The sequence below is a fragment of the Caenorhabditis remanei genome, chromosome III, assembly GCF_010183535.1.
Source record: "Caenorhabditis remanei strain PX506 chromosome III, whole genome shotgun sequence".
Lineage (NCBI taxonomy): Eukaryota > Metazoa > Nematoda > Chromadorea > Rhabditida > Rhabditidae > Caenorhabditis > Caenorhabditis remanei.
This window is the reverse complement of record NC_071330.1, coordinates 4,175,459-4,202,917: the sequence shown is the minus strand read 5'-3', so window position 1 is coordinate 4,202,917 and position 27,459 is coordinate 4,175,459. Positions and strand designations below refer to the sequence as shown.

The following is a 27,459-nucleotide window of genomic DNA, read 5'->3' as shown; positions in this document are numbered from 1 at the left end:
AATCGATTTGTATGTTGGACGTGCGAAATCGTCGGAGTCTGGGACGTCTTCTAATTGAGAATTTGACTATTAAAAGAAAGTTATTATTGTGTAGTACGGGTTTTTCGCTATTATGCCGATAAATAAATTGATGAGAAAATATGGCAAAAATCACAAGGAAAATGGAATGAAAAACACAGGAAAAATCACAGAATGCGAATAAATTTAAAGTGAGAAATTTTGAGAATGCGTTAGGAGAGCACTGGGATGATACTCTTGGAAGTGATTGAGAAGGTGTTCGAGCAGCTGATGAGCCATATCCCATTCGACACATGGACCAATCTGGGCACTCATGATACCCTCACACCACGTCATCCACTCGCGACGCACTTCCATATCGAATATGTCGCCGAGGATCTGTAATTAAAGAAATATTTTCGGTGTACAATCGCGCGCTATTGATAATTTCAAAAAGTTATCAATAGAGCGCTCCCTTACATGTCCAGGAAGAAGTGCCATCACATTGAGATGCGCCGCAAGACAGGCGACTCGTAATTTCCCGTTTTCCGAGTATCGATACGGTGCCACGTAGGTGATGAGTTCTCTGAAATATACAGAAATTAGGTAGATTCAAACAAATCTATGCTTACCGTGACATTGTGTGAATCGATGTGTTCACACCACTTCTCACATAAACCATCGAGGCGACGAGTACGATGTAGGCGAGTAGATCAGAATTCGTGGACTGAAAAACATGGATTTTAAGGTTTTTAAAGATTTTTGTGTGTCTGTTTGTCTAAACTTCTCTCTGAATAAGTAGAGAACTGATTCAAAACGCGTCAAAGTCACGCCAGACTTTTTCATTTTCTTGTATCTGAATACGCGCTTAAGACACGCCAGACGGTAAGTTTTTTTTTCTGGAAAAAATTAAGAAAAAACCGATTTCGGAGGTTCTTACTGCAAATTTTATTCGGGGAAAATCACTGAAAATACTTCAAAATGCGCCCAAGGTGCTCTTGTATCTGAAAGCGCTTTAAAGGCACGCCAGACGGTGATTTCTTTTTTTGGTGTAAAAACCTATTTCAGAGGTGCGGCAGAGAAAAATCACTCAAAATAGTTCAAAACACGCCCAAGGTGCGCCAGACAACTGTATTTTGATTTTAATAACATCGATAATTATGTGCTCAAAAACTCAGTTTTCATAATCCGAAATGCGCCAAAGGTACGCCAGTTGCAGCATCGATTCCGAAAAACCCACCAGCAAGTTCGCATGCTCTCCACGTGGCAAAATCAGCAACGGATAGAACATATATTTTGCCACTTTGGCCAGTCGATTGACGACACCAGCTTCCGGACGTTGTCTCGTTGTTCCAATTCTTCTTGTCTTCGCAGCGACTCGTGCCGCAATGACTCGTTGCCATTCTGGTATCATCGGCTGACCTTCCGCTCGATTCGCAAATTCACCGGCTCCTGCAGTGCGCGGACCACCGGACGACGTGAAATGCATCGACATTGTGTTCTCTTGAGTCATTATGAACTCTTCACATCGCCGATCCAACACGCCCATTTCGTCGGCAGCCATGTGGATATAGTGGAGGAGACGTTGTTGGAATCGAATGCCTTGTCCCGGGGAGATGATGAGACGAACGAGACCTGGCACGATTTCGGGACGTTGGACGATGCAGGAAACGGCGATCGCATCGCAAGTTTCGTCAAACTTTTTGGTGCCGAACACATTCTGGAATGGAGAATTTGTAAATAAAATGATTTGTTTTCAGAATTTTAGCTTGAAAACCGAAAAAGATCGGGAAAATTCGAGCGAAATAAGAAAATATGAGAAAATTACAGTAACCAGCCGTAAATCCACTTTAAAGGCGCAAAGACCAATATATGACATGGGTCTCGCAACGAACACCGTTTTCGACAACTTTAAAAGAATTGAAACTACAATTGGTCTGATTCGACGGTTTTGAACGGATACAAGTTATGAAAATAAGCGAATTTCAGATAGAAGTTTGAAAATTGTGTTAAAAAAGCAAAATTCTCGTCAAAATCCACTTTTTCACATTATCCCATTCCTACCTGAAGAAATATGACTCTCACAAACAGCTTCTCCGCAATTTGCGGGAATCCAACAGCTCTCCGATCGATTAAACTTTTCAAACTGAAAAAAGCCGCTTCGAAAACTTCATATTTCTCTTTTTCCAGCAACATTTCGAAAGCGTCCGCAATGTAAGCAGGCGGCTCGACGCGGTGTTTCGGCTCCTCTCCAACCTCCATTTTCTTGAATTTTTTCTCGGTTTCCGGTACTGAATACGTCGGGAAATCCTCATCATCATCCGAGTCCACACCAGCATTCGGATTCGGAGCTGGAGCTGCTCGTGGCTCATTCAAAATGATAACTTGCTGAAGACGTTGAGCATTGGTGATGTCTTCCTCGTCATCTGAAGCTTCCTCTTCAGATCCATCTGGCGCTGATGGTTCCCGTTGAGAATAACCACCTAGAATATTAATTCCCGGTGGTCGTGCACCTTCATCGAACAATCGGAATTTCCCTTCCTGCTCTCCAATTCTCTCCACATATTCCTCATCTCCAGATGACTTATTCTCCGTATTCTCCACCATTTTCTTATAACTCGGCTTGCCTTTTCTCTCATCCAATCCGTTCTCTCGAATATTTTTCATCTCTTCAACCCACGCGGCGCCCATCTTATTCTCACTGAAATTTTCAGTTTTCGGTACTGGCGGTGCCTCTTCGATGTCTTCTGGAAGATTCTCGAAGGCAAGTTTTGTGAGAGTCTCATTGAGAAAGAGAGCACTTTGAATGTGAAGTGGAAGCATTTCCATTCGACCGTAGACACCGTTCATTGAGAGGAGTAAGAGGTCTCGCCACGCGACTTTTCGAGAAGTTTCCTCATTTCTGAAATTAAAATTTGTGATTTTGTTGATTATTCTCAGAATTTTCGCTACTGTGAAAGGATTTTCAAAAAAAATTTTCGCGCCCAAAACACTTTAGTGCATTTGTGAACTAAAGTGTTTTGGGCGCGAAATTTTTTTTTGAAAATCCTTGGCCAAACTTTATTTTTTTCACAGTAGAAATCCGAGAAAAGCCGGGATAATTCGGTCAAAATTAGAAAATGTGAAAAAATTACAGTAACCCGCCGTAAATCCACATTAAAGGCGCATAGACCGATATTGTGTTCTGGGTCTCGCCACGAACCCCGTTTTCAACAACTTTGAGTTAATTATTGGTTTTTAGACAATGTTTAACGAATAAAAACTATGAAAATAAACGAATTTCAGATAGAAGTTCGATATTCGTCATTATTTCCGAAATTTTAGCTTGAAAACCGAAAAATTCTATCAAAATTGGAAAAATTACAGTAGCCCGCCGTAAATCCACATTGAAGGCGCATAGAACAAGATTGTGTTCTGGGTCTCGCCACGAACACCGTTTTCTACAGCTTCTGTTGAATTATTGGTCTAATTAGACGGTTTTTGAACGACATTTAAGATGATTTCAGATAGAATTTTGCGTTCCAATTCCTCACTTTGTCAATAAATAAATCAAGTGAACAATCATCCGAACGAGATGACGTTCCTGTCCTTCTGGAGCCTTCGCGGCGAAGCTTGAGTCACTCCACAGCTTCAGAGCAGTCTGGAAATTCAAAATTGTCTTGCTGAATACTAGTAAATGCGCTCTATTGATAAACTTCCCTATTGTCAGTTTTCAACAGAGCGCGCTTGCTCGATACAGCAATTACCTCCAACAACTCAATAGCCAAAGTCTCACTGGTCTGATGAATGAAATTCACCAGAATTCTGATACTTCTGATTTTGAGAATCCGTTGGAAGGGGAGCTTCACCATCACAACACGCTTCAATGTTCCAGTCAAATGGCTGGTTTCGATGCAACGCTGGAATTCAAAAATTCAGAAAATTTTTCGCTGAAATGTTCAAAAATAGTGATTTTTCAAATTTTTCCTGAATTTTTTTCTAATTTTGTACTAAAAAACCTGTTTCCGGAGTCTTTCCTCAAAATAATTACAGTTTTCGTACAAATTTAAGGTTTTTGCCTCCGAAAAACTCGTTTTTACAGACAGTTTTCTTTACATTTTTTTCGAATTTTTCGGTCAAAAATTTTCGAAAAAAAAACTGTTTTTCGGTTTTTTTTTTTCCGGAAAAGCCTTTTTGCACAGCCCTGACACCAATACCTGCAACGCCTTGTCACTTCTCGCCGTCGTAAATACAGTAGTAATGAGTGACTCCTGAACCTGATACCCTAACTGAGTTGGCTCTTGGAACAATCGATGCATGATTTGTCTCCATTGTTCATCAAATGGTTCCAGTGATTCAACCCAATTCATTATCACTTCGATCATTGACCGTTTTCCATCCATATCGACGTTTCTGCCAGCTGATACCAACTCGGCGACAATTTTCAGGTTTGGACCACCGATCGATTTGGCGGACATTTTGTCATGGGCGGTTTGAGACGCTTGTTTGATTCCTTCGACGAGATTTGTCTGAGAAATACGTTTAATATTGTGCTTGTAACGGTCTCCCACGCAGCGAAAAAGAACTGTGAAGCCGTTTTTTTAATTCAAGTTTTAATTCAATTCTTTTATTTTTTGCACTGAAAGTTCAGTATTTTCAGATTTTCAGAATTGTAGAAAATTAAATTCTGAATCGAATGAGCAGAAAAACGTGAATTTTGGTGAGAAAATGACATTTGTGATACCGAAAATCGCTTTTCAGAAAAATGAGATTTTCCTCAATTTCAGCCAATAAATATATAGTTTTTTGAAAATTTTAACAGTTTCAGATCCTCCTCAAGTACATTATGTGCAATTTTCGCTTGAAACAGTTTTCTGCCAAAAAAGTTATACACATTTTTCTGAAAATCGGTTTTTTCTGTATCAGAAATGTCATTTTCTCACCAAAATTCACGTTTTTCGGCTCATTCGATTCAGAATTTAATTTTCTACAATTCTGATCCATTGCGACGTCTGAAAACCTGAAAATACTGAACTTTCAGTGCAAAAAATTAAAGAATCGAATTAATTTTTTGAAACTTTATAGCGAAAAAAATCCCAAAAAAAGTCACCTTAAACTCCCACTTAATCGACTCAATATACTTCAAATGCTCATCTGTCAACGCTTTCACACTGCAATTCGAGATTTTATCCGGGATATACATGCAGGCATTCGTGAATTCTCGAAACATTTGCACAGTTTCATCTGAAAATTTTCGAATTTTTAGTAGAATTTTTTAGCAAAACCAGTTTCTTACCATCCAAATCATTGGCCTTCAAACTGTCAACAATTAGTGAAACCAATGATTTCTGGACTACGTATTTCAGCCATTGGAGTACTGTCATCACATCTCGAAACGATGTTTGATGAGTCGTTGAGCTCACAAATGACATACTTCTCGAAAATCCAATGATTGATCTCATTGGGCATTGGGTGTCGAGAACTGGGATGAGTGCGGTGAAGAACTGAAAAAATATAGATAATAGAGACTTGTTCTCGGCCTGGCCAGTTCCGCTCGGCCCGTTTTGAACCAAAATTTCCATTTTTGAAATTTTTTTTTGAAAAAAGTCAAGTTATTCGACTTAAAAATTAGAATTCAATCAAAAGGTAAATATGTATGTTAATTTAAGCATTTCAACTATGAATTTTCGAAAAATGTTGTGAGTTCCTATTTTCGAAAAGAAAATATACATTTTTAAAGCATTCGGTAGAAACTCCGCCCATTTTCAGATGTATGGGTGTCGTTATGTTCGTCCAGATGTCCAGAATATCTCTTTTTTCAGTCTCCATCAATATTTCCGAGATTTTTGCGATTTTCACAGAATTTTTGATGAGAAAAACTTTTAAAAGTGAAAGAAAAAACCAGACTTGCAAAATTTTCGGTCCGCCCGGATCTAAATTTTTGAGCTTTTTTCACTATAATTTTTTTTGCAAAAATTTATTTTCAGAACATTTTTCATATTTTTCTCTAGTACATTCCTCAAAAACTTTTGAAATCTACAAAAATCGTTCTTAAGAATTTTTTCCAAAAAATTGGAATTTTTTCAAAAAACTAGCTTTAAAAGATGTCTGTCAGCTTGTCATCCGCATTGCTTTGACTTTTTTCTAGTTTTCGATAAAAATTTCAGAAAAACTTTGAAAATATTCACTTTTATCAGCTAAATCAGTTAAATGGGCGGAGCTAATCACCCCCCATATTTACCTCTTTATCAGTCAAAAACTTGCTGAAACAATCGATTGATACACAGAATGCCTCAACCACATTTTTGTATTTTGTGGGGTCCTGAAATCAAAAAATTGAAGTTTTAGAATTATTTTCAGTGGAATGGATACATTAACAACATCCTTAATAATCTGGAACAGCACCGCCCGTTCCGTGGCATTTTCCAGTCGTGTTCGGAGATCCATTGGATGGAATCTCTGAAAAATAGGATTAAAAAATAGAAAATTAACGAAAAAATGGAGAAAAAAGAGAAGAGATTAGTAAAAAAGATAAGAAGTTAGTGGTGTTTACCGGTTCAAAAACGAAAAAACGAAAAAAGAGAAGGGATAGAAGACAATAGAAAACAGACAATATATTGATTCATTGAGATTCTTTCTCGCGAGATTTTCAAATAAATAATTAATTGATACGGAAAATAAATATATCAGATAAAAAATGTAGACCAGTCAAAATGAAATACACAAAATTACGATCCACGACGTCTCGTTTTCTCCTGATGATGATGGGAACGATGACGATAACTTCTGGAGTCGCTGCCCTCATCGCTTCGTCGCTTCCGACGGTATCGACGACGACGAGAGCCGGAATCAGAAGATGAAGATGTGGAAGAGTCGGAATCATCAGAAGCGTCGTCGGATGATGAGGCGGATGAGGAGGAGGGTGCTAGAATAGAGGAGATATTTGAAAATTGGGAGAAAAATGTGGAGATCTTCAGTTCATATATCTGTCTGTCTGGATTTCCATGTATCAAAAATTGAATTCGCGTCATAGGCGCGCCAGATTCGTGTCTAGATGTCCGGATAATTTCAAGTTTTTTGATGTTGAATGGGTAACTCGACTGTTCAAACTCCCGTCCAACTGTGTGTCCCCATATCCAGATGTCCAATTTTTGTCCGATCTGTACACCTGTAAATCCGGATGTCTGTCTGTCTGTATTCCTGTTCGTCCAGATTTCCGTATGTTCCCGGTGCTTTTCCTGGCTATCTGTCCCAATGTCTAGATGTCCGGATGTCCTAAAAGTGTATGTCTGTGCAACTACGTTTTCACAAGTTTTTCTGTGTGTCCCGATGTCCACAAACTTTCTTTTCGACAATGTTATATGGAGAACCCCGAGTTTTCAGACTGTCTGTGTTTCCTTATATCCGGATGTCCCAAATGTCTTTAACTCTGTCTGTTTGCTGGAATAGAGAAGATATTAGAAAACTGGGATAAAAATGTGGAAAAGTTTGAATTTCAGTGTGAAATTTGTTTTTTTTTTCACCCATGACTTGGCCATTTTTAGGTGTTTCCATGCGATTTTAACCGATTTTTTCCATTTTTTCTTAAAAATTATCATTTTCCCCATCTATTCCACTCACTATCATGTCGATTGCTCCTCTTTCTCCTATCCTTCTTGCTCTTTTTCTCCTTCTTCTTCCCATCCTTTTTCTCCTTCCCCGACGCTTTCATCTTATCCTTCAACCGTTCTCTCATCCGAATTTCTCTCTGTTGCAACAGTGCTTGTCTCAATGCGTCCTCCTGTTCAGCCGGTTGCTCAGCGAGCTCTTTGATCTTACTCAACTCCTCTTTCAGCTTATCCTCCTCCTTTTTCTTCCGTCTCTCTTCTCTTGCTTCAATCTTTTCGAACAGGAATTTTAGAAGACGAACACCTTCGAGGCGACGGTTAGCCATAGCTCGTTCCTCTGCTTCCAGCCGTTCTTTCTCCAGACGCTTCTTCTCTTCTTCAGCCATTCGCTCCTGTTCTCTCTGAAAAAAAAAAAGATTTTTATAAATTATATCACGAAAATCGGACGCGTTTTTCTAATAGAAATTGCGTGATTTTAGCAATTTTAGACATAGAAACATGAATTTGAGTTTTTATTTGCCCATTTTGGACAGTTTTCGACCTGCGCACCTTAGACGCGTCTAATTTCGAGCAATCTGGCGTGTCTTTGACGCATTTTACCAATTTTCAATCGAATTCTGTCTGGACTTTTGACGATTTCAGACGTGTCTGGCGTACCTGGGACGCGCCTCTCAATCCAAAAACACCGAGGCCAATTTCGAGCAATCTGGCGTGTCTTTGACGCATTTTACCAATTTTCAATCGAATTCGGTCAGTTTTGACGATTTTAGACGTGTCTGGCGTGCCTGGGACGCGGTTTTTCGATAGAAATTGAGTGATTTTAGAAATTTAAGCCATAGAAACTGATTTTGAGTTTTTGATTTGCTCATTTTTAACAGTTTTCGACCTGTCTGGCGTACCTTAGACGCGTCTCTCAATCCAAAAACACTGAGACAAATTTTGCCAATTTCGAGCCATCTGGCGTGTCTTTGACGCATTTTAACAATTTTCAATCGAATTCTGTCTGGACTTTTGACGATTTTAGACGTGTCTGGCGTGCCTCGGACGCGTTTTCCAGTAAAATTGAGTAAAATTGAGTCAGCGGATAGTCGAATCATTGCTTTTAGGACAAAATAACTATTTTTGCGATTTTTTTTTCATCCAGATGTCCTTACCCTTTCTCTCCGTTTCCTTTCTCTATCCTCTCTTCTTCTACTCTTTTCATCCATCTCTTCTTTTTCCTTCAGCTCTTCTTGTCGTCTAAAAATTCAATTTAAAAACAATTTTTTAAATAAAAAATTCAGTTACTTGATATTCAGCTCTTCCTCCTCCTGTCGCAACCGTTCCGTCTCAATCTGTCGCCGCTCCTCTGCTCGTTTCGCGATTTGCGCTTCGCTGAGATGACGTGACCGATCGAAATCCACCTGGAAAACGTAATTGAGATCAGAATTTTAAGAAGAAAAATACCTGTAGAGTGGCACGATGGACGTTTCAGCGGTATTGAGAATATGCAATTTTTAGTTTTAATACTTTTTCTAATCGTTTTTGATTTTTTTTTTAAAATTTCAGAACTAATCCTACCAAAATATACCTTTATCAACGCCTGAAAGAACCGCCCATCGATTCGTTTTGCCCATTTCCTATTTCTAAGTGAATCCATTGCAGTGGCGAATCCTTTATACTCCATATACTGTACATATGCCTCGAAAAACACGTCCTGTCCCAATCCAAACCCTTTTTGCTGAATTCCAGAGATTTTTGGATTCATTTGAGCACGAAGTGGGTCACAAATGGGGATATCTACATCACGAACAGCGCCGAACGCTTCCATAGCTACACGTAGACGCCGCTCTGATGGGAGATCGTTGTAGCCATCCTGAATTTTACAAAAAAAATTAAAAAATTTCAAATTTTCTGGGACACAAAAACTCTAAAAACTCACACAAAACCATTTCACTGGTATCTTTGCCAGGTAGACCGTATCAGGACGCTCTCCAGGTTTCATTTCATTAATTTTATTTTTCATAAACCACACATCCCAATCGTGACGACTCGGAAAATCGAGTTTCGCCTCTTTCGTTTTCACTTTCAACGGTTCGGCGAATCCGGAGACTTTCATTGAGAATCCATCGAGAATTTTCATAGTTTTTTGCATAATTCCGAGCGAAAGAAGCTCCGCCTCGAATATCACACTGTCTATGTTACTCTCTCTGACTTTACAGGAATCCATTTGAATCGGATCGATCGCTCGCTTCAATCTCTCCATTAGATCCCAATTTGAGATCGATTGACCTGGTATTGTCATCTGAAATTTAGAGAAAAACTTGTAGAATCTGATTTAATTCAAATTAAACTAACTCTCGGTAGAACCACTGTGATTTTGATGACTGCCATCGGCTTTAGATATAAATTTTGTGATTTATTGAAGTCTTCGGCTTCTGACCCCAAATAATCTAGAGCGGCGGGCAGATTCCGCGCCATTTTTGACTATTTTATGATTGAGAGTAGTTGAAAATCATAAATTTTCGATATAAAAAATAATTTATTTCTTCGCAACTTTGTTCGAGAGGAGTACACCGGGAGAGAGGGCCGCGGAATTATTTGGGTTGTTCTTCCATTCCGTGCGAGACCCACCGCCGTGTACTCCTCTCGGAGGATTCATTCTTGTGATATTTTTGTTTTCTTGTTTTCTCTAGACAATTCCCGATTCAGTCATGTGTTTTTCATGTTTTCAGCTTGTATCTCTGTCTTTTTGATTATTTTTTCCGATTGCCCCATTGATAAATTATTTTTTCCACCCGATTCTATGTGTATTTCCCCAGAAAAATGAGCCACACGCAACAACAAACCGCTTCGAGCACCACTACCACTACTGTCACCGTGCCGCCACCTCAGGAGGAGAATCTGGTACTTCATCTCAGTGCTCCACAACCATCAACATCAGAACGTCGTCATGTTGTATGGGCCACCGAAACGGTCGATAACGAGGGAATGGGCAAAAAGAAGAGCAAGTGCTGCTGCATTTACAAGAAACCAAAAAATTGGCAAGACTCGAGCTCCGATTCGGATTCCGATTGTGAAACCGGACATTGTCGGGGCCATGTAGAACAGAAGAAAGGAGGAGAAGAGCCACCGTCGAAAAACTCTTGAACAATTTTATTGATTTTTCCGATTTTTCCCCATTGTGCATATTTCATATTGTCAAATACTCTCGTCATTCATTCCGCTTAGAAATCATAATTCAATAAATAAAAATTATATTTTTGAAGAGCCGAAAATGGCGGCCGACGTGCTCTTCGACGACATCGTCGGCGTCTTCAACAAAATAGGAAGGACTTCGAATCTGAAATCAAAACAGGCGAATTTTCAGAAGAGTTTCGACGCGTGGAAGCAAGGATGTAATAATTTAAGTGGATATTGCAAAAGAATTTCCAATTTTCTAGGTGAATCTCCGACTGAAATGACAGCGATTCTTCGATTTTTTGTATCCGATTACGAAAGATTCCGAAAATTCGACATGGGACCAACAAAACTAGCGAGTTTTCTAGCCAAGACATTCCATGACGTCAGAGCAGATTACGTGGCAGAAATCTCAAAAGATTCGACGAAAGCGGCACGCCAGCTGGCGGAGAAAATTTCAGAAGAGTATCGAACTGAAAATGATGAGAGTGCAGTTATAAAAGTGTCGGATCTCAACGAGTTTCTGGATTTTTTGGCGGAAGGACCGATGGATGATCAGAAAAGTAGGGAATGGTGGTTAAATCAACCAGCGCTCTAAAAATAAATAAATTTAGAGCGCGACAGAATGTCAAAACTAGTGAGAACGTGTTCGGAAGACGAGTTGGAATGGATTTTCAACATAATTCTTCGAAATGTTGAATCGGCTCTCGGCGCTCCAAGCAACAAAATTCTCGATTGGGTTTCCCCATCAGCTTGTGCGATATGGGATCAGACTCATGATTTGAAAGCGGTTTTAAAGGGGAAATTAGTGGAAAAAGAGGAATCTGGAACTGGGGAAGAGGCGTCAGATGGAGATGAGCATTTATTCAAAATATGGACACCAATGTTGCTTCAGAAACAGAAGAGGGGTGATTGGTATGCTAGTGTGAGTAATAGATAGAAGTCCGCCGCTCCATTGACGCGTTTTTTTTCAGATAGAAAAATTCGGCGGTCCCAAGTTCTTCCTTCAAGTGAAATTCGATGGGGAGAATGTGTTGTTGCATAAGAAGGGCAACGAGTATCGATGGTTTACAAGGAATAACAATGATTTTTCAAAAGTAAGACATTCAGACAGCCAATGAGTCTGGCGTGCTTCTGGCGCGTTTTGTTTACTCACTGTTTTCTGTATTTTTTAAACCAATTTTTGACACTTTTTTTCAAGAAATTAAAAAAAGAACCTGTCTGGCGCTCCATTGACGCGAAATTTCTTGAATAAATATCAGAAAAGTACTCAAAATCTGGAATTTTTGTACATTTCGGGAAATGTTCGTTTTCCAGATTAAAAATTGCCTGTTTTGTTTTTAAAATTCTACTCAAAAATACAGATTTTTCTGTATTTTCGACCAATTTTTGGCATTTTTTCAAGAAATTCAACGTCTGGCGCTTCATTGACACGTTGTATCGTTTCACAGATTTTTTACCAAAAAATTCCAAAAAAACTTTTTATGAGAAAATATCTGAAAAAATACTCATTACTGTGTTTTTCCAGATTAAAAATAGTCATTTTTCCAATTCTACCAAAAAATACAGAATTTGAGACAAAAAGTTGAAATAAATCCTTTTTCGACTCCAATTTTATTGAAAAATGCCTCGAAAAATTCAAAATTTAAAAAATCCTAATTTTTCACTAAAATTTCTCGAAAACACATTTTTCTGTCTTAAAAGGACATCGGGACACTCCTATTCCCTCAATTTCAATATTTCAGGAATACGGTGACTCCTCAATGGCAATCGGAAAACTCTCCAGTCGTATTCACTCATTTTTCAATAAAGAATGCGAATCGGCGATTTTCAATTGTGAATTAATGTTGTGGGATAAGAAAACTAAAAGGCTTTGTGCGTTTTTTATCATTTTTTATCAAATTTTTTTCTTCATTAGCTCATCCCAGTTCTTACAACTGCGCTCTACCGAAAAGGTCTTGAAAAAAGTATATTTTTCTCTGAGTCTCTCAATTTCGCACACAATTTTTTTCGGTTTCGGTAGAGCGCGCTTGTAAAAAGCGTGTCGTGCAAATTTAAAAAAGTATTTTTTTTTATAATTCAGGCCGCCACAACGACGCGTCCACCACATCCGACGCCCAAGTGCTCTCCTTCAGACACGTCAAACCAGATGATAATCAACAATTAAGTATAATTAATTAACCTTTAATTCTTAATTACCCAACTAATTTCTTCCAGCCGTTGTCCTATTCGATTTACTCTATCTGAATGGCAAGCCTCTTTTCGGCGCTCCACTTCATCAAAGACTCGAAATGCTCAAAATTGCGCCGCTGAAAAAAGAGCGAGAGGATACGATTTTTGTGGCAAAATATGAGGAGGCTAGTAGGAAGTAATGCAGCAAAATTTAATTCAAAATTAACAAAAAAGTTGCAGAGAAGAAATCCAGAAATTCTTCGAAGTCGCCATGCAAAATAACGAGGAGGGAATAGTGGTGAAGCGGGCGGATAGTGTCTATGTGAAGGGTCAACGGAGCGCGGCGAACGGATGGTTCAAGCTGAAACCATCTGCATCAAAAGACTGTGATCTGGATTTGGCGCTGGTTGCGATTCATCCGAGAGCTGGAAGAAATGGAAAAACGCTTTATCGATTCGCGGCGTTCGATGAGAAATCGGGGAAATTCAAGCTTTGTTTGGGGTGTTCTTATGGATTAACACGGGAGACTCATGAAGCGATTGGATTTGAATGCGGACAACTTCTGGAAGAAGCGCCGGAAGAGCTCACATTCTATGGGAAACGTCCGAATAGAATTAGCAAGGGTGATGGTGGATATATAGATTTCGAACGCTGGCAAGTCATAAAAATCACATCGAATGGAGTGAGAAATGGGAAATTGGTGGATCCGGTGATGAGAGAGTGGAGAGTGGACAAGCCGGTAGATCAGATTAACACGTGGGAAGAGTTCTCGGATTATGCGACGGTATGCGATGGAGCGCGATTGCATCTATTAGCGGAGCATTTTTTTTTCTACAACTGCGCCCCACCGCAAACGAGAGAGTATCGACGAGAGACGCAGAGTTTTTCACAGTTTTTGACCCATTTTCGCTCTTTTTCATACTTTTTACGTTAAATTATTATGAAAAATAGCGAAAATGGGTCAAAAACTGTGAAAATCTGTTTCACGCCAGAAAAAAACTCTGCGTCTCTCGCCGATACTCTCTCGTTTTTGCGGTGGGGCGCAGTTGTAAGAAGGGGTGGGCTGCTAATAGAAAAATTTGAATTTCAGAAAGTGCAAGACTGCAAACTGGGGGATAACGTGGGAGATAGTGATGATGAAGAGAGCGAAGAGAAGAAACCGGACCCCCTGAAAGTGGAGAAAATCACTCGGAAAGCTATACATCAAAGTGGGAAACCAGAAGCTGTTATCAGTATAAAAATCTGAAAATCTGAAATTTTCAGCAGCGCCTGTCCGACTGAAACGCGCGAAACTGGAATCCAGCTTGTCTGGTGTCGAAGTCGCTGTCCTTCAAGGCACTTCTGAGACGATTCGACGAAAGTGTGAAGAGATTCTGAAACATTTCGATGCGGTGGTAGTGAAGGGGATAAGTGAGTTTTGGAGGGGTTAGTGGACATCTGGATGGACAGATAAATAGACAGAACCAGGATTGGAGGCGATCGCTTGGGCCGTTCCAGGACAAAACAATCGGATTTCGATTATTCTTCTATCAAAATAGCTCAAAAATCCCAAATTTTAGCACTTGTTCTGAGTTTCTCGCTATTTAAATTGCTAGATTCGCAGAATAACCAGAAAAATAATCAGAAAATGCGTCCCATGCGCGCCAGCCAATGATTTTTGATAATTTTAATGTCTGTGTTCCGAAAATTCATTCTCCGCCGTTTCAACCGGCCGGAAAATTACCGAAGAGTTGTTGCGTCTGCGCTCCACCAGAATCCTTTTTGAAAGTTTGATCTCCCGTGCTATTTTTTGAGTCTCAGTAAAGCGTGGTTACAAAAACAGTTCCATGCTAGTACTCGATTCGAGAAAAATCTAAAATTCTTATTAAAAAATACGCATAAGTTTCTTTTTTTCCATTAAAAATGAAAATTATTTGAAAAAGACAATCTTGAATTTTCAAATTATTTTGAGTTTTCACCAATTTTTATCAAGAAAGTCAAGAAAGTGCTGAAAAATATTGAAAACTCTTTCCAGAATATTTCAAATTCGAAAGACTTTTTGAAGAAAAAAAAGCAGACTTGCATCGGGCCGGGCCGGACCGAAATCCAAATTTCTCCGGCCCGAAAGTTCAGTACTGAAAAAATTCAATTTTTTTTCTAAAATTTTCCGATTTTTTCGCAAAAAAAAAATTCAAGTGAAAAAATATCAAAAATTCGAATCCGAGCCGACCCGAATCTGCAAAAATTGCTATTTAATGGTTTTTTACAAAACGTTTTGCCTTAACTTTAAAAATCTGAACAGAAAATGACTCGAATTTCAGACACCTTGATTTTTGTATGTTCGGATCCCCCAAATTCCAAAATTTCGGAACTCTATTTCCTCACCACTTATTTTCTATCTCCTCCTCCTCCAGCTTATTGAAGAAGACAATGATAAATAGTACAAGTGTTGATCTGTCCCCCCTCCTCACACAGACCAGCTGGTCATCTGGGTGTAAGTCATCAATTGAAGTGGTGTCACCCCGAGGAGGATAATCTTAAAAGCTTAATCCGAGCGGTGATTTATTTACAACCTTTGATTTTAAGTGCTATTCTACGGGAATGTGGAAATCTGGACCTACAGACTTACAGACGTAGTTTGTAGTGACTATTGTAATTTCAGCGCCCTCTACCCAACTATGCATAGCTACTGCTCCAAAACCAACCCACCCCAAAACCGCCCAAGCGATTGCCGCCAACACATGTACTGTCCTAAAACCCGCCTGGCTCGAACGCTGCAACACAGATGACCTCATTCAGCCGTGGACGGATTCTGAAGTATTCCACGTCGTTGCCGGAGGATTCCAGATTCAAAATTAACTTTAATGCATCCATTTACATTGTATTCCCCCATCTCATATTTTCCTGTAATATACTCACTAATCTCATCTCTCCCCTCCCCAATTTGTCTTATTATATAATGATTCCTGTGATTTGTCGATTCGATAAATGTTTATGATAGGGGAGTCGTAAATCTCTTTTTCTCGCGTTTGTGACAACTTGCGAAGGCATTGATACTGAGGGGAGATTTTATCTGAAGACGTCGTGACAGAGGAGGTGTCTGTCTGTGGGTAAGGTTGTCCGGATGTCCGAAACGCGTCAAAGGCGCGCCAGAAGTTCGGTATAGCCTCTAATCCGTTTCCAGTCGTTCATATATCCATGTATCAAAAATTGGAATAAGCGTCAGAGGCGCGCCAGGCAAAAAGCCCGCACTTGTCAATGCCTGGTAGGACCCGGAAAGACCCGATGATTCAAAAAATGAACAAAATTTTTGAAATCTTTCATCAGAATTTTATCTAATTCTAAATGATAGTCAAAAATTTGACATTTTTCAGAAAAATTCAAAAAAAAATTCGAAAGTATGAATATTTCGGTTTTTGCCCAGTTCGCTGTCCGATTTATAATCTGTATGTGTGTCCGGCGTGTCCGGATGTCCCAGTGCCTGCCAATCTGTGCTGATACGTGTCCAGATGTCCGAACAATTTCAAGTTTTTTGATGCTGAATGGGTAACTCTAGTGTTCTAACTCCCCGTCCAACTGTGTGTCACCATATCCGGATGTCCAATTTTTGTCCGATATGTACACCTGTAGATCCGGATGTCTGTCTGTCTGTATTCCTGTTCGTCCAGATTTCCTCTTCGAGCAATCTCACGACGTCCGGCTATCTGTCCTAATGTCTGGATGTCCGGCTGTCCCAAAAGTGTCTGTCTGTGCAACTACGATTTCACAAGTTTTTCTGTGTGTCCCGATGTCCAGAAACTTTCTTTTTTGAATATGCTGTGTGGAAAACCAGCGTTTTCAAAGCAATGTCTCTTTGTGTTTCCTTATATCCGAATGTCCGGATGTCCCAAATGTTCTCAAGTCTGACGGGTATTCTAACCAAATTATAATCGAATTCCAGGAAACAATGTCTGTCTGAGTTTCCTGATTTCCAGATCTTCCCATGTCACATTCCTATGTCTGTCTGTTCTTGCGACTGTCCGGATGTCCAGGGTGGGTCAAATTTTGTTCGAATAGAGAGAGTTTGACGGAAACGACGAGTTCACCAGCAATAATCTATGTATGTCTGTGTGTCCAGATTTCCGGATGTCTTTATATTTCAACAGTGCCGAAGCTTGCAGTACCAAGTTTTCTGTCTTTTTGTGTGTCCAGATTTCCATATGTCCGCTCATTTCCAAGACCATATCTGTCTATGTGTGCAGATTTCCAGATGTCTTCACTTTTACAGTCTTTCAGTGTATCTAGATGTCCGGATGCCCCGAACGACAATATGTGTACCCAGGAATTTTTACGTCTTCTTCCCTGCACACTTTCAGATTCTCCCCAATTTTCAGTTTCAAAATTCCTCGCCGATCCCTCATATTTCCCTCGAATTTTTCGCCTCCCCCACCAGCACCCTGGAATTCTTTGGAGACATCTCTTCGTCATCATGCGATGCTGCGACACAAACACAGAAATACCAAACATTTGGCCCGATTCGTTGCAACGCCAGCAGCATCAGCCTACAAAGACAGAGGGAGAAATGGCGAAGAAGACGAAGAAGACACCGATCAATTTTCGACACGACTTGGATAGAGAAGACAACACAACTGACACTCAACTACCACCAGGGGGTGGGAGATGGAGAGGATTACGGTAGTTGAGAGAGGAGAGAGAGTGGAGAGGGTGGAAAGAAATTTCTAGAAGGATGGGTATGAAACATATGGAGAACGGTTATCAGTTTTTCAGTATCGTGTGACTATTGATTTTTTTCTGGTTTGAATTTTAAGATTTGGCTTATAGCTCGTTATCAAATTAACCGATTCCAACGAAAACTACACGTAGAGATTTTTCCGTTTTTAGTCAAATGAGTAGCGTATTTTATGTCTCTGAGCATCAAGAGTTACGGTTTTTGAGACTGTAGCTCGGAGGAATAGTTTTAAATTGACGATCTAGCGTTTCATCAAAGTTAAGAGTAGTTAAGGCAAGCTCTAAGTCCAGATAAGTGCCTTGCGAAGCCTGAAAAGCCTAAAAATTCGTAAATATCATTGTGGCTCTCACTCTGTCATAAGTCAAATTTCCAGTATCATCAAATACGTTTTCTGAAAACACTGTAGTAAATATACAATCGTAAAAAAGTAACGCTTCCAATTATCACGCGTACCTGCCACTGAACAGGACTGAACACTTACTAATTGGTAGTTATTTAGATGAACCCTGATTTGACTTCTCCCAAATAATTAAAAATTATAAACTTAGATTTTTGAGTTCAATATTAACTTAAACACCAATTTCTATATGTTTGACTTCACGCTGCCTGTTATGATCTATCTATTAACTTTAGAGCACATTCCGATTGGCAATGACTCCTCAAAGTTAATTAAGGGACGGTTGGCTTCAAAAATTAAGTTTGCTTTACATTATTGGAAATCTCATCTCATGAGGATGTTGAATTTGTTCTTGAAATTTGTCTACAGTCAAAATAAATAAAACTTTTGGTGCAGTATCATTGTGAAAAACCAATTCTCAGATCTAGATTGAATGAAAATTTATTTAAAACAATTTCACAGCTTCTATTATTGAAAGTGGAGCTCTGAATGCTGAACCTCAGAAAATTTTGAGTGCAATTAGGATGTTTCATAATGAATCTTTCTATTTTCCCCTTCTCAAATTCTTTTTCTGCTCCGACCCAAAAAAAAACGAAACAAAAGTGGGCACAGAAAGCCATCGTGAATTATGAGGGTAAGCAGTGTCAGAAAAAGTGTGTAAAATAAACACAACAACTCGAGAGTGAGCAGAGGAGAGAGAGACTCATAAATTTGCAAGGTGTCAAAAAGAGTAAGAAAGGGTGAAACAACATCTATAGGGACAGTGATCTATAGGGAGGAGAGGAGAGCAACATTTGAGTTTTTGGGATGTTTTTGGGTGGGAAAGGAAGGTTTAGCATAGTTGAGGTCTAGGGGGATAGCGTTAACAGTGATAAAGCGTAAAAGTGTAATCTGCTTTCACGAGTCGTTTTTTGATTTTTAGTTTAAGCTTTTTTGGGGTTAACCTGCCATTTTTGAGAAGGCTAACAGTAAGATTGAATGTCAAATTCCCAAAAAATTATTTCGGTCCTAATGGATAGCTATTATCGGTTCACGAACACTTGCCAGGAGGTGTTAAAGGCGCATTGAGTTTATTGGAAGTTTCAAGGAATGGTCTCGTAGTTGAAAAATATCAAATACCGTGCTTTTTAAGCTTTGTAGGTCTGAAAAGAACTGCAAATTATGTTTTCCGCTTCGAGACCATTGCGAACAATTTATATGCCCCTTTAAAACCCCCGGCAAGTGTTCGTGAACCGGTAATATAAAAACTCCAAGTAGCTCAAGGACAAACTTTCCTAGTAGGCCAAAAAAGTTGACAACTAACTTTTCACATGAATAATCGGCTCGCAATTTAAACTAACTACATATTGACTGTCTATCTTTTTTAAACTTTCAATCGTTAGACCATAACTGTACAAAGAGCCTATGGAAAATAAATGTATTCAGAAGCTGCGAGTGACTTTGGCGCTAATAACTATAATATGGACAGACTGTAATCGACAGACTGGGTATCTGAATAATGCCAGAGAAGTTTTGGCAGAAAATTTAAAACATTACGGAGTACGGTGGCTTGTTTCCAAACACTGTTTGTCACATTTCAAAGTATATAGCGAAAATATTACCAAAGTAGGGGTGCCGGTCTATTAGAGGGGATGCAGCAGATTAATATTGAAGTAAATACGAAAATTCCGTAGCTTAACTTCTATGGAAAATTCGAACTGAGAATGCTAACTGAAAGTTTTTTTTTTTAGATTTGAGATCGAAACTTATAAACCTTCAAAAACGTTTTTAGCTTAGTAGCGCCTATCTAAAGTCGATCTCTTTTACTGGACAAGTTACCTAACATTAACCAGTCTGTCTAGGGAGGATCCGTACAAACAGGTTGTCAACTCATGAAATGTCGAGCTCCAGTTGTTGGGCGTCATGGCAAACTCCTGAAGTTAGTAATTTTCCAGAATAGGTTCCACAGGGAGGTAAGGTTACGTCAAATGAGTGGAGTCTACAAGAAGTTAGGTGGGAAGTTATCATGTAATTAACAACGACAGCTATATTCTTGTAACAGGTTGATTCAAAATCTAGAAGTTTTTCGAAAACTGGGTAGTTTCTGGCTTACAAGTATTCAAAACCTCAGCTTGAAACCTAGGTTTTCCTATTTCTATAGCACAGCATTAAATATATCTAAAACCGTTCCAAATACATTAACTATATGAATACAACTATCATTTCTTTTCTTCCCTAAACCCCGCCCACATTTCATCTCTCATTGGTCGCTGTCAATTCTATCTCTCTTTTCGCCTGCTTCTCTCTTCATTTTCTTTTAAAACACCTACCGTATCCCTTGAGCATTTTATATCGGCAAGATTAAAGATACTGAGTGGGTGGTGGCTGCTCTCATTAGTATCTCTGTCCGCTTCTTTATTAATTGTTTTACAGTTGATATGGGTCAGAGAGAAAGAGAAGCCGACACGAAAAGACTAATTGCTTTTTTGCGGAGAGAATGACAGAAAGAGGTCAGATGGACCACACGGGTTTATGGTGTAAACATTGATCGAGGAGGTGATAGGATTAGGATTATACAAAGTGAGAAGGGGTGGAGTAGATTGGGGATAGAGAGAACTATTTGTTGGACAATTTATTGAGTTGTAATCAATCAGCATCAGCAACTCATTTAAATCGTTTCAATTTTTCCTGCTGCTTAGATCTTTATCTAAAATTGAAACACGGTGATTGTAATAGAGATTTCTGTAGGAGCAATAGTATCATTTCAATTTCACTACAAATTTGTCTCTGGGAAACTTCATTCAGCCAGTTCACAACGTTCCACGATATAGTTTGACATTCGTTTCTCACGTTTCGCCCTGACAAACTTTTTGATGTCATTTACGCTTTTATTACGTGTATTCCCATCTAACTGCATGCTTTGAATTTGGAACTCTCTTAAAACAAAAATAAATGTTCTGCTAGTAACCAATTCATCCTAGTTCACTTTGTGTTAATCGAGTTTTCCTGATTTTCTAATTTGCTCATTCTGCATAACTGAAATGCCTAAAGTAACACTTGCTCAAGATTTTTACTCTCAAGAAACCAGACCTTTATTTATTTAATAGTAGTCGTAAAAATCTTGCAATTTCATTTTTTAGATATCGTGTTGTATTCGTTTTGAAATTTTAAAACAATTCAAAACATTTCTTCAGCTAACATTGGGTGATAATATAACACTCGGTGTTTGCCAACTTGAAATTTTTATTTGAATTTCCGGCGGAATTTCCCAAAACAGAAGTCGAGGCCCATTTTTTGAAAGCTACTTTTATATCTTTCCAACTTTATTCACATTAAAAGTTTGCATATTCCAAAACTGTGAATTCATTGGAGTCTTGTCTTAAAACTTTGGAAAAATTGGTGAAATATCGCTGAAACTGAATGAGAATTGTTTGAGTACGGTAGCTTTTGTACCTGTAATAGCTTTGATATATTCAACCTCGAAACAGGAGAAGTTATGAATGTTTTATTCTCGAACATGTTTTCAGATTTAATATTATTTTTTATCCTGCTGAAAATTTTTATGACAATATATATCCGATCTGTTAGACGACCCACATGTTATGGGAGAAGTTTGTACTTGTTGAAATCGTTTCTTGAGTTTCCAAATAGAACAACTAATTTTATTCACAAGATTTCCTAGATCGAAACCCCAGTATCCGTTCGACTTTTTATCTGAAATTGTGACATCGATAGTTTCGATTTTTATAGAAGCAGAGCTCTCCCTGAAAGCTATGTTTAAATCCGGTAGCTTATCCTCTGGACTGACAATTTTCAAATTCTAAAACATCTGAAACCCCGTGACAAACACAATATTCAATAAAATTACTATACGTTTATCGAAAGTTACAAGCGGAAAAATACACAAAAAAAATGACAGAAGCAAGAAAAATGGGAAAAAAAGCAAGAATTTGAGAGAGAGAGAAAGGAATTTCAGAAATGGAAGATCACATTTTCGGGAGGGATGATTTTCGAAATGAGAAAACGACAGAGAGAGTACCTTGTGACGCAACAAAAAGTACTCTGTTTGAAAAAGAAAAAAAAAGAGATTTCAGATATAGAATTTCAGCTCGATTGATTGAAGAGAAACAACAAAAAACCCTGACATTTTTGTTTTTTTTTTTCATACGGGAATATGATAAAGCTAGTGGAAATAAGAGTGGGCGGGGAGAGAGGGGAAGTGAGAGGATTTGAAAAGTAAAGCGATTCTTTTGGAGATGAGGAACAGAGAAATGTGTGATAGTGATAGGGTATGAAAATTGAAAAAAATCTGGAAAAAACATCTAAAATTGATTGAAAAGTGGGAATCGGAAGGGGCCGAACGGCAGGTTCGCACCAAATGGCATCATTGGAGGAGTCATTGGTTTGTCCTGAAAAATGAATCATATTTTAAGAGATTTTAGTACGTAAGATTCCGTGAAAGTGTTTGCACAGAAGACATTTTATCTTACGACAGCCCACAACTTTGCTCAGTTTCACACTATTCTTAAAACTTTATGGCTATCGTATTCAGCAAGTCAAGAGCTTTCAAATGAGTATAATCACGACTAGGTTCACTAAAAACATGGTCTCGCCACGACAACTACAGTAACCGCATTATTTTTGAAAAAAGAGCATAACTTCACTTAATTTCGTCTAAACTTAAAAATTCAAAAAGGATCAAATCAAGCAAATCAAGAGCTTTCAAATGAATATAAGCATGACTACGTTTGCTAAAAATCGGGTCCCGCCACGATAACTACAGTAACCCCATGACTGACAAAAATGAGTCTAACTTCTCTTGTTTTTGCCCAAACTTGATAATTTAAAAAGTGTCAAACTCAACGCATCAAGAGCTTTCAAATAATTGTAATCGTGGGTAGTTTTGCGGCAGATTGGGTCCTGCCACGAAAACTACAGTACCCCAATTTAAAGGCGCATGATTTTGAAAATTTTAAAAAAGTGAATAATTTGAAAAAAAAAACTCACCTTATTCTCCTTTTTGTGCTTCATCCGCCGATTTTGAAACCATATTTTCACCTGAAACATTCAATTTTAGCTTTAGAATATAGCTGACTTCAATTTCCTGAGTATCAACTGAGTCGCTACTCAGCGAAATCTCAAAATTAAGACCCACCTGTCGTTCGGTGAGCATCAGGGAATGTGCCACCTCGATCCGTCGTTTTCTCGTCAAGTATTTGTGCGTATGAAATTCTTTTTCCAGCTCTAATACTTGATTCCTCGTATACGCGGTTCGTTGCCGTTTTTCGCCACGGGACCCGCCTGAAATTCAAAAAAAAATCATGTCATCACTTCATGCGCTCTACTGAAATTCTAAAATTTTAGGAACTCCTATGGAGCGCGCTTACAACAGATTCATCTTAAATGTGCAGTAGAGCGAAAATGACGCTGCGCCCCGAGTTCGATGGAGCACATTTCCATATTCCTTAAGTAGATCAAATCCCCATTATCTCTTCCATCCTCTTCCCTCCGTTCATCTCTCTCCGTCCCCCATTTTCCTCCAGAATGTTACCATCATAAATCAGAAATTTTGAGGCATAGACATGCGCGAGATGGGCCGCCTGTCCTTCCTTCCCCGAGGGTCATCGTTTTCACACTTGTCACACTTTAGGGTCGAAAGTCTTTTCTCGTCGAAAAGAGAGATGACCATCATAATATACAATGGGGCCACCACAAGAAGGAGAAGAGACAAAATATATATCAGTTGTAAACGATTGTCACCATAGCAGCTGACTTTTTGTCAAGAGAGTTGAGCAATTTATGGGCGAGAGCATTTTTTGAGAGGAAAGGCGGGGGGGCACCGTATGCTCAGTGCTCTTGGGGTGGTGTCTGTCGGTGTGTCTGGGTGTCCAGAAGTTTCCAAAAAGAGAAAAATTTCGACAGATGCTGGGAGTTTAGAGTGTTAACACTGTTATGCACGTCTGGGTGTCAGTGTGTCCAGATGTCCAAAAGTATTTGAATGACTATGTTTTGTCTGTCTGTGTGTCTGGGTGTCCGGATGTCCAAAATGTAATTCTGTCTGTTGCCAAAGCCTTTTGGATGTCTAGGTTTTGAGTTATCAAAATAGTTTTTTTTTTGGAAAAATCCAAAGCTCTAGAATTTAAAAATTTGATAAAATAATCAGATCTGTCTGTGTGTCCAGGCATCCGGATGTCCATAGAAATTTCAACATTTCAAAATATTGAGATATGGGGAAAAATGTATCGAGTCCGGATGTACAAACAACTTTTTTTTGTTGAAAAATCTCTTTTTTTTTGAGAAATTTTGAAAAAAAGAAGTTTTTTCAACTTTTTCAGAAACCGGCAAAATTAACCAAATTTTACAGATTTTAAGCTAAATTCCTAGAAAATCTGTCTGTGTGTCTGTCTGTGTACCCGGATGTCCGGATGTCTCTCAAAAATTCACAGTCCGTTTTTCAAGTCCAGAACACAAAAAAAATCCAAAACGTTTCTTTTCAAAACCTCCGAATCCCAGGATAACTCACTTTTGAATCTCTGATTTTCCGTCTGTCCCTCTGTGTGTTTGTCCGGATTTCCCCAGCCTAGCAACACTGGCCCCCAGCAAACCACTTTCCCCCAAAAAATCTGTTACTACATTAATGATGTGTGTGTGTGCTATTAAATTCATTGTCCCTTTTTCTTCAAAACGTTTCCCCTTTCTAAAACATAATGGATGTTGTGCTAAACACAGGACCGCCCGTCTCTTCTGGGGGCGCAGCGCCATATGGTCGACATGGGAAAAAGGGAATGTTGCTGAAGACACCTGGGCGAAGGGGGCGACGGACAGCTTGTCCCTCATTTTGAGACACGCGTGAGACTTTAATATCGGGAAACAATCCACCGAAATGGAATTGAATAGAGGAGGAGGAGGAGAGGTTTGTAATTATTCTGTCTGTTCTCTCCGAGATTCTTTGATTTGAAATGTCTATTGTGGTGGTGGTGGTAGATTCGAGAATGTCAAAAAAAGAGATCTGTCTGTCGGTCTGGATGTCCAAAGAACAGTTTGTCAAGATGGGCGGCTGGAACTTCTAGAAATCTTTGTGTCTAAACGTCCATTCCTACAGCGACAGGCTCACTAAAGTCTGCCTGTATATCTGTGTGTCCGGATTTCTGTAAGACGTGAAATGAAAGCATCAGAACTGAGCCCTAGATTTGAAAAAAGTGGCATGCCTATTGTCCCTAAAAACCTTTGCCCAAAACTCGGACAAGACCAGCTACAGTTTCCTTAAGCAGTCTCCAAACCTGCAAGTCCCCAGGTTCCTCTTTTTTCAAAGCAGCTCCCAGATCTAGAGTCAAAAATGGCCTGATGTGATCGACTCGAGCTTTGACAGGTTCCTTAAACAGCTCTCAGATCTAGAGCATCATCTAAGCAGACCCAATTTCTTCTGACAGTCACTGAACGATATCGAATAGCGTTCAGTGTAATCTGACCCATTTTTCACAAGCTCTGACCCTTGTCTTGATTTTGGAGCTGACAGGATTCTTATGCAGACCCAAGTATCAAACCGACCCGATTTCTCTGTTTTTCCTCCATATCTAGAACTCCTACCCTAAAATCATCACCATTTCACGGACAAACGTGTTGCGTAACTCGATTTATTGCCGACAGCCCCTCTCCCTCTCCGCCCCAAAACAATATTTCAAGAATAATCACCCCGAGACAACTTGTTAATCATCACCAATCTCCTCTCTCAGACAGAGGATCTTAACAAAAATAATCATCATCGATCACAAAAGTGTCGGGAGCCGAAAAGAAGCCGCAAAGAGGCTCCGCGGGGAGAGACATAACACAAAGTGCCGCAAGGTGCACATCCAACTGTCAATAAGAGATATCGTGTGGAGTCTAAATACTTTGACAAGTTGGGGCGGCCTATTGTGATGAGAGGGAGGGATTAGTGTAATGAGGAGACTACACAAGGTTGGTGGGAATGGAAAAAAAAGGAAGAAGAGCATCTGAAGTCCTCACATTAAGGTTTTTTGCTGGGTGTGCTGAAATCAAAGCTCCAGTTTTGACACAACTTGAAAAAGATTGCGTTTTGATAGGACCAAGTTTTCAAGTACCTGCTAACAAACTCCCTCAACAGACCTAAACTCGAAGCATTTCCTAAGCAGCTCCAGCTTAAACAGGCTCTCTAAGCAGACCCAGATCTCAAGCATCACTTAAGCAGACCAAGTTCCCACACTGTTTCAAAAATTTCCAGTTTCAAGCAACTCTGTTTTTTTCACAAACTTGATCAGACCTTAATTACGCTTTATAAAATCGATTCCAGTTTCCACAGGTTTTCTAAGCAGACCCAGATATTAAGCATTACCTAAGCAGACCCGATTCCAGCTGACAGTCACTGAACGACATCGAGCAGCGTTAAAATCAAGACCTTTTACCGAGGTCTTGATTTTGGATGCACAGCCTAAGCAGCTCCGATTCTCACAAGATTTCTAAGCAGACCCAAATCCCCTCTAAATCTAGACTACTCTACCCTAAAATCATCACTATTTCCCGGACCAGCCATCACAAATGTGTTGCGTAACGTATAGATATATTACCCATTGATTTATGATTGCCTAATGGAAAAGGGGCTGGTGCGCCCCTGGCGCGCTAGGATCTGCTACTTTTACAGCTGGGGCTCCTCAGACGCGTTTTATGAATCTTGAAGTTTTTCCAGCAACAACCTTGCCATCTCCCCACCCATGTATACAAACAAACTTCACTAAAAAGGGTGTGATGATCGTTGTCCCGGATAACACAATGTCTTCAGGGGCGCATGCGCGAGAAACATAAAAGAGACAGCCGCCCCGTCGCGCGGAGACCGTATCTAGAGATTACGGTAGCACCCTCCTCACCAGAAGGGTGTGGTGGTATTAGACACCTATCTAACACACTTTTTCGCCGGATTCTTTTTTCATGTTTCTATCATTCCCTTTACTCTGTTGCTCTCCAACTAACACTCCCATTCAATATAGACTATAGATACCAGAAAACAAACAGCCACAAAAAGAAAAAGGGGAGGGGGGTCTTGACACGAAAGATAAATGGGCTCGCGACATGCCATCTCTCTCTTTTTCCCTTTCTTAGGGCTCTCTGCTTTCCACGTCAACTCGGAGACGGGCGCCGCGCGACGTATGCTTCATGTCAAAATGATTGGGGCCCAGCAGCTAGGGTTACTGTAGCTTCCTTCCGAGGGAGAGCAACACACTCAGAAACAATCAATTAGGCTCTAGAAACTAACCTGTCGTCGAGTGTACACGTGTCATCCACGGGTAGACTGCACCGCCCGAGCTCTTATCCATATCATCGTCATCACCATCCACATCAAGTCCCTTCTTATCATCATCCTTATCGTCGTCATCGTCACCGTCGACATGCTTCCAGTCGTGATGACCACCGGTGACTGATGGATTGTAGCAGAGGGCCTGGAAAAAGTT

The 27,459-nt window shown here is 39.5% G+C and overlaps 4 protein-coding genes across 4 annotated transcripts; 2 read left to right on the top strand and 2 right to left on the bottom strand.

Annotated features, from left to right (window-relative positions):
* Positions 1 to 204: 204 nt before the first annotated feature.
* Positions 205 to 6,423, bottom strand: GCK72_009007 (uncharacterized protein; the record flags this gene model as incomplete). The annotated part of the gene is made up of 12 exons (XM_003099435.2): positions 205 to 396; positions 478 to 583; positions 630 to 724; positions 1,238 to 1,717; positions 2,062 to 2,899; positions 3,531 to 3,637; positions 3,744 to 3,896; positions 4,194 to 4,505; positions 5,087 to 5,220; positions 5,273 to 5,480; positions 6,218 to 6,298; positions 6,349 to 6,423. The coding sequence occupies 12 exons, from the start codon at positions 6,421 to 6,423 to the stop codon at positions 205 to 207; spliced, it is 2,781 nt and encodes a 926-aa protein (XP_003099483.2).
* A 281-nt stretch (positions 6,424 to 6,704) lies between these two features.
* Positions 6,705 to 10,043, bottom strand: GCK72_009006 (uncharacterized protein; the record flags this gene model as incomplete). The annotated part of the gene is made up of 7 exons (XM_053727162.1): positions 6,705 to 6,901; positions 7,597 to 7,984; positions 8,738 to 8,822; positions 8,871 to 8,986; positions 9,154 to 9,438; positions 9,505 to 9,867; positions 9,921 to 10,043. The coding sequence occupies 7 exons, from the start codon at positions 10,041 to 10,043 to the stop codon at positions 6,705 to 6,707; spliced, it is 1,557 nt and encodes a 518-aa protein (XP_053586739.1).
* A 345-nt stretch (positions 10,044 to 10,388) lies between these two features.
* On the top strand, positions 10,389 to 10,712 carry GCK72_009005 (uncharacterized protein; the record flags this gene model as incomplete). The annotated part of the gene is made up of 1 exon (XM_003099423.2): positions 10,389 to 10,712. One exon carries the CDS (start codon positions 10,389 to 10,391, stop codon positions 10,710 to 10,712), a length of 324 nt encoding a protein of 107 aa, XP_003099471.2.
* Positions 10,713 to 10,839: 127 nt separating this feature from the next.
* GCK72_009004 (uncharacterized protein) lies at positions 10,840 to 15,752 on the top strand (the record flags this gene model as incomplete). Its single annotated transcript, XM_053727161.1, has 11 exons — positions 10,840 to 10,960; positions 11,006 to 11,305; positions 11,357 to 11,667; positions 11,717 to 11,839; positions 12,488 to 12,617; positions 12,826 to 12,909; positions 12,960 to 13,110; positions 13,155 to 13,698; positions 14,005 to 14,122; positions 14,178 to 14,324; positions 15,556 to 15,752. 11 exons carry the CDS (start codon positions 10,840 to 10,842, stop codon positions 15,750 to 15,752), a joined length of 2,226 nt encoding a protein of 741 aa, XP_053586738.1.
* Between the last annotated feature and the right edge of the window lie 11,707 nt (positions 15,753 to 27,459).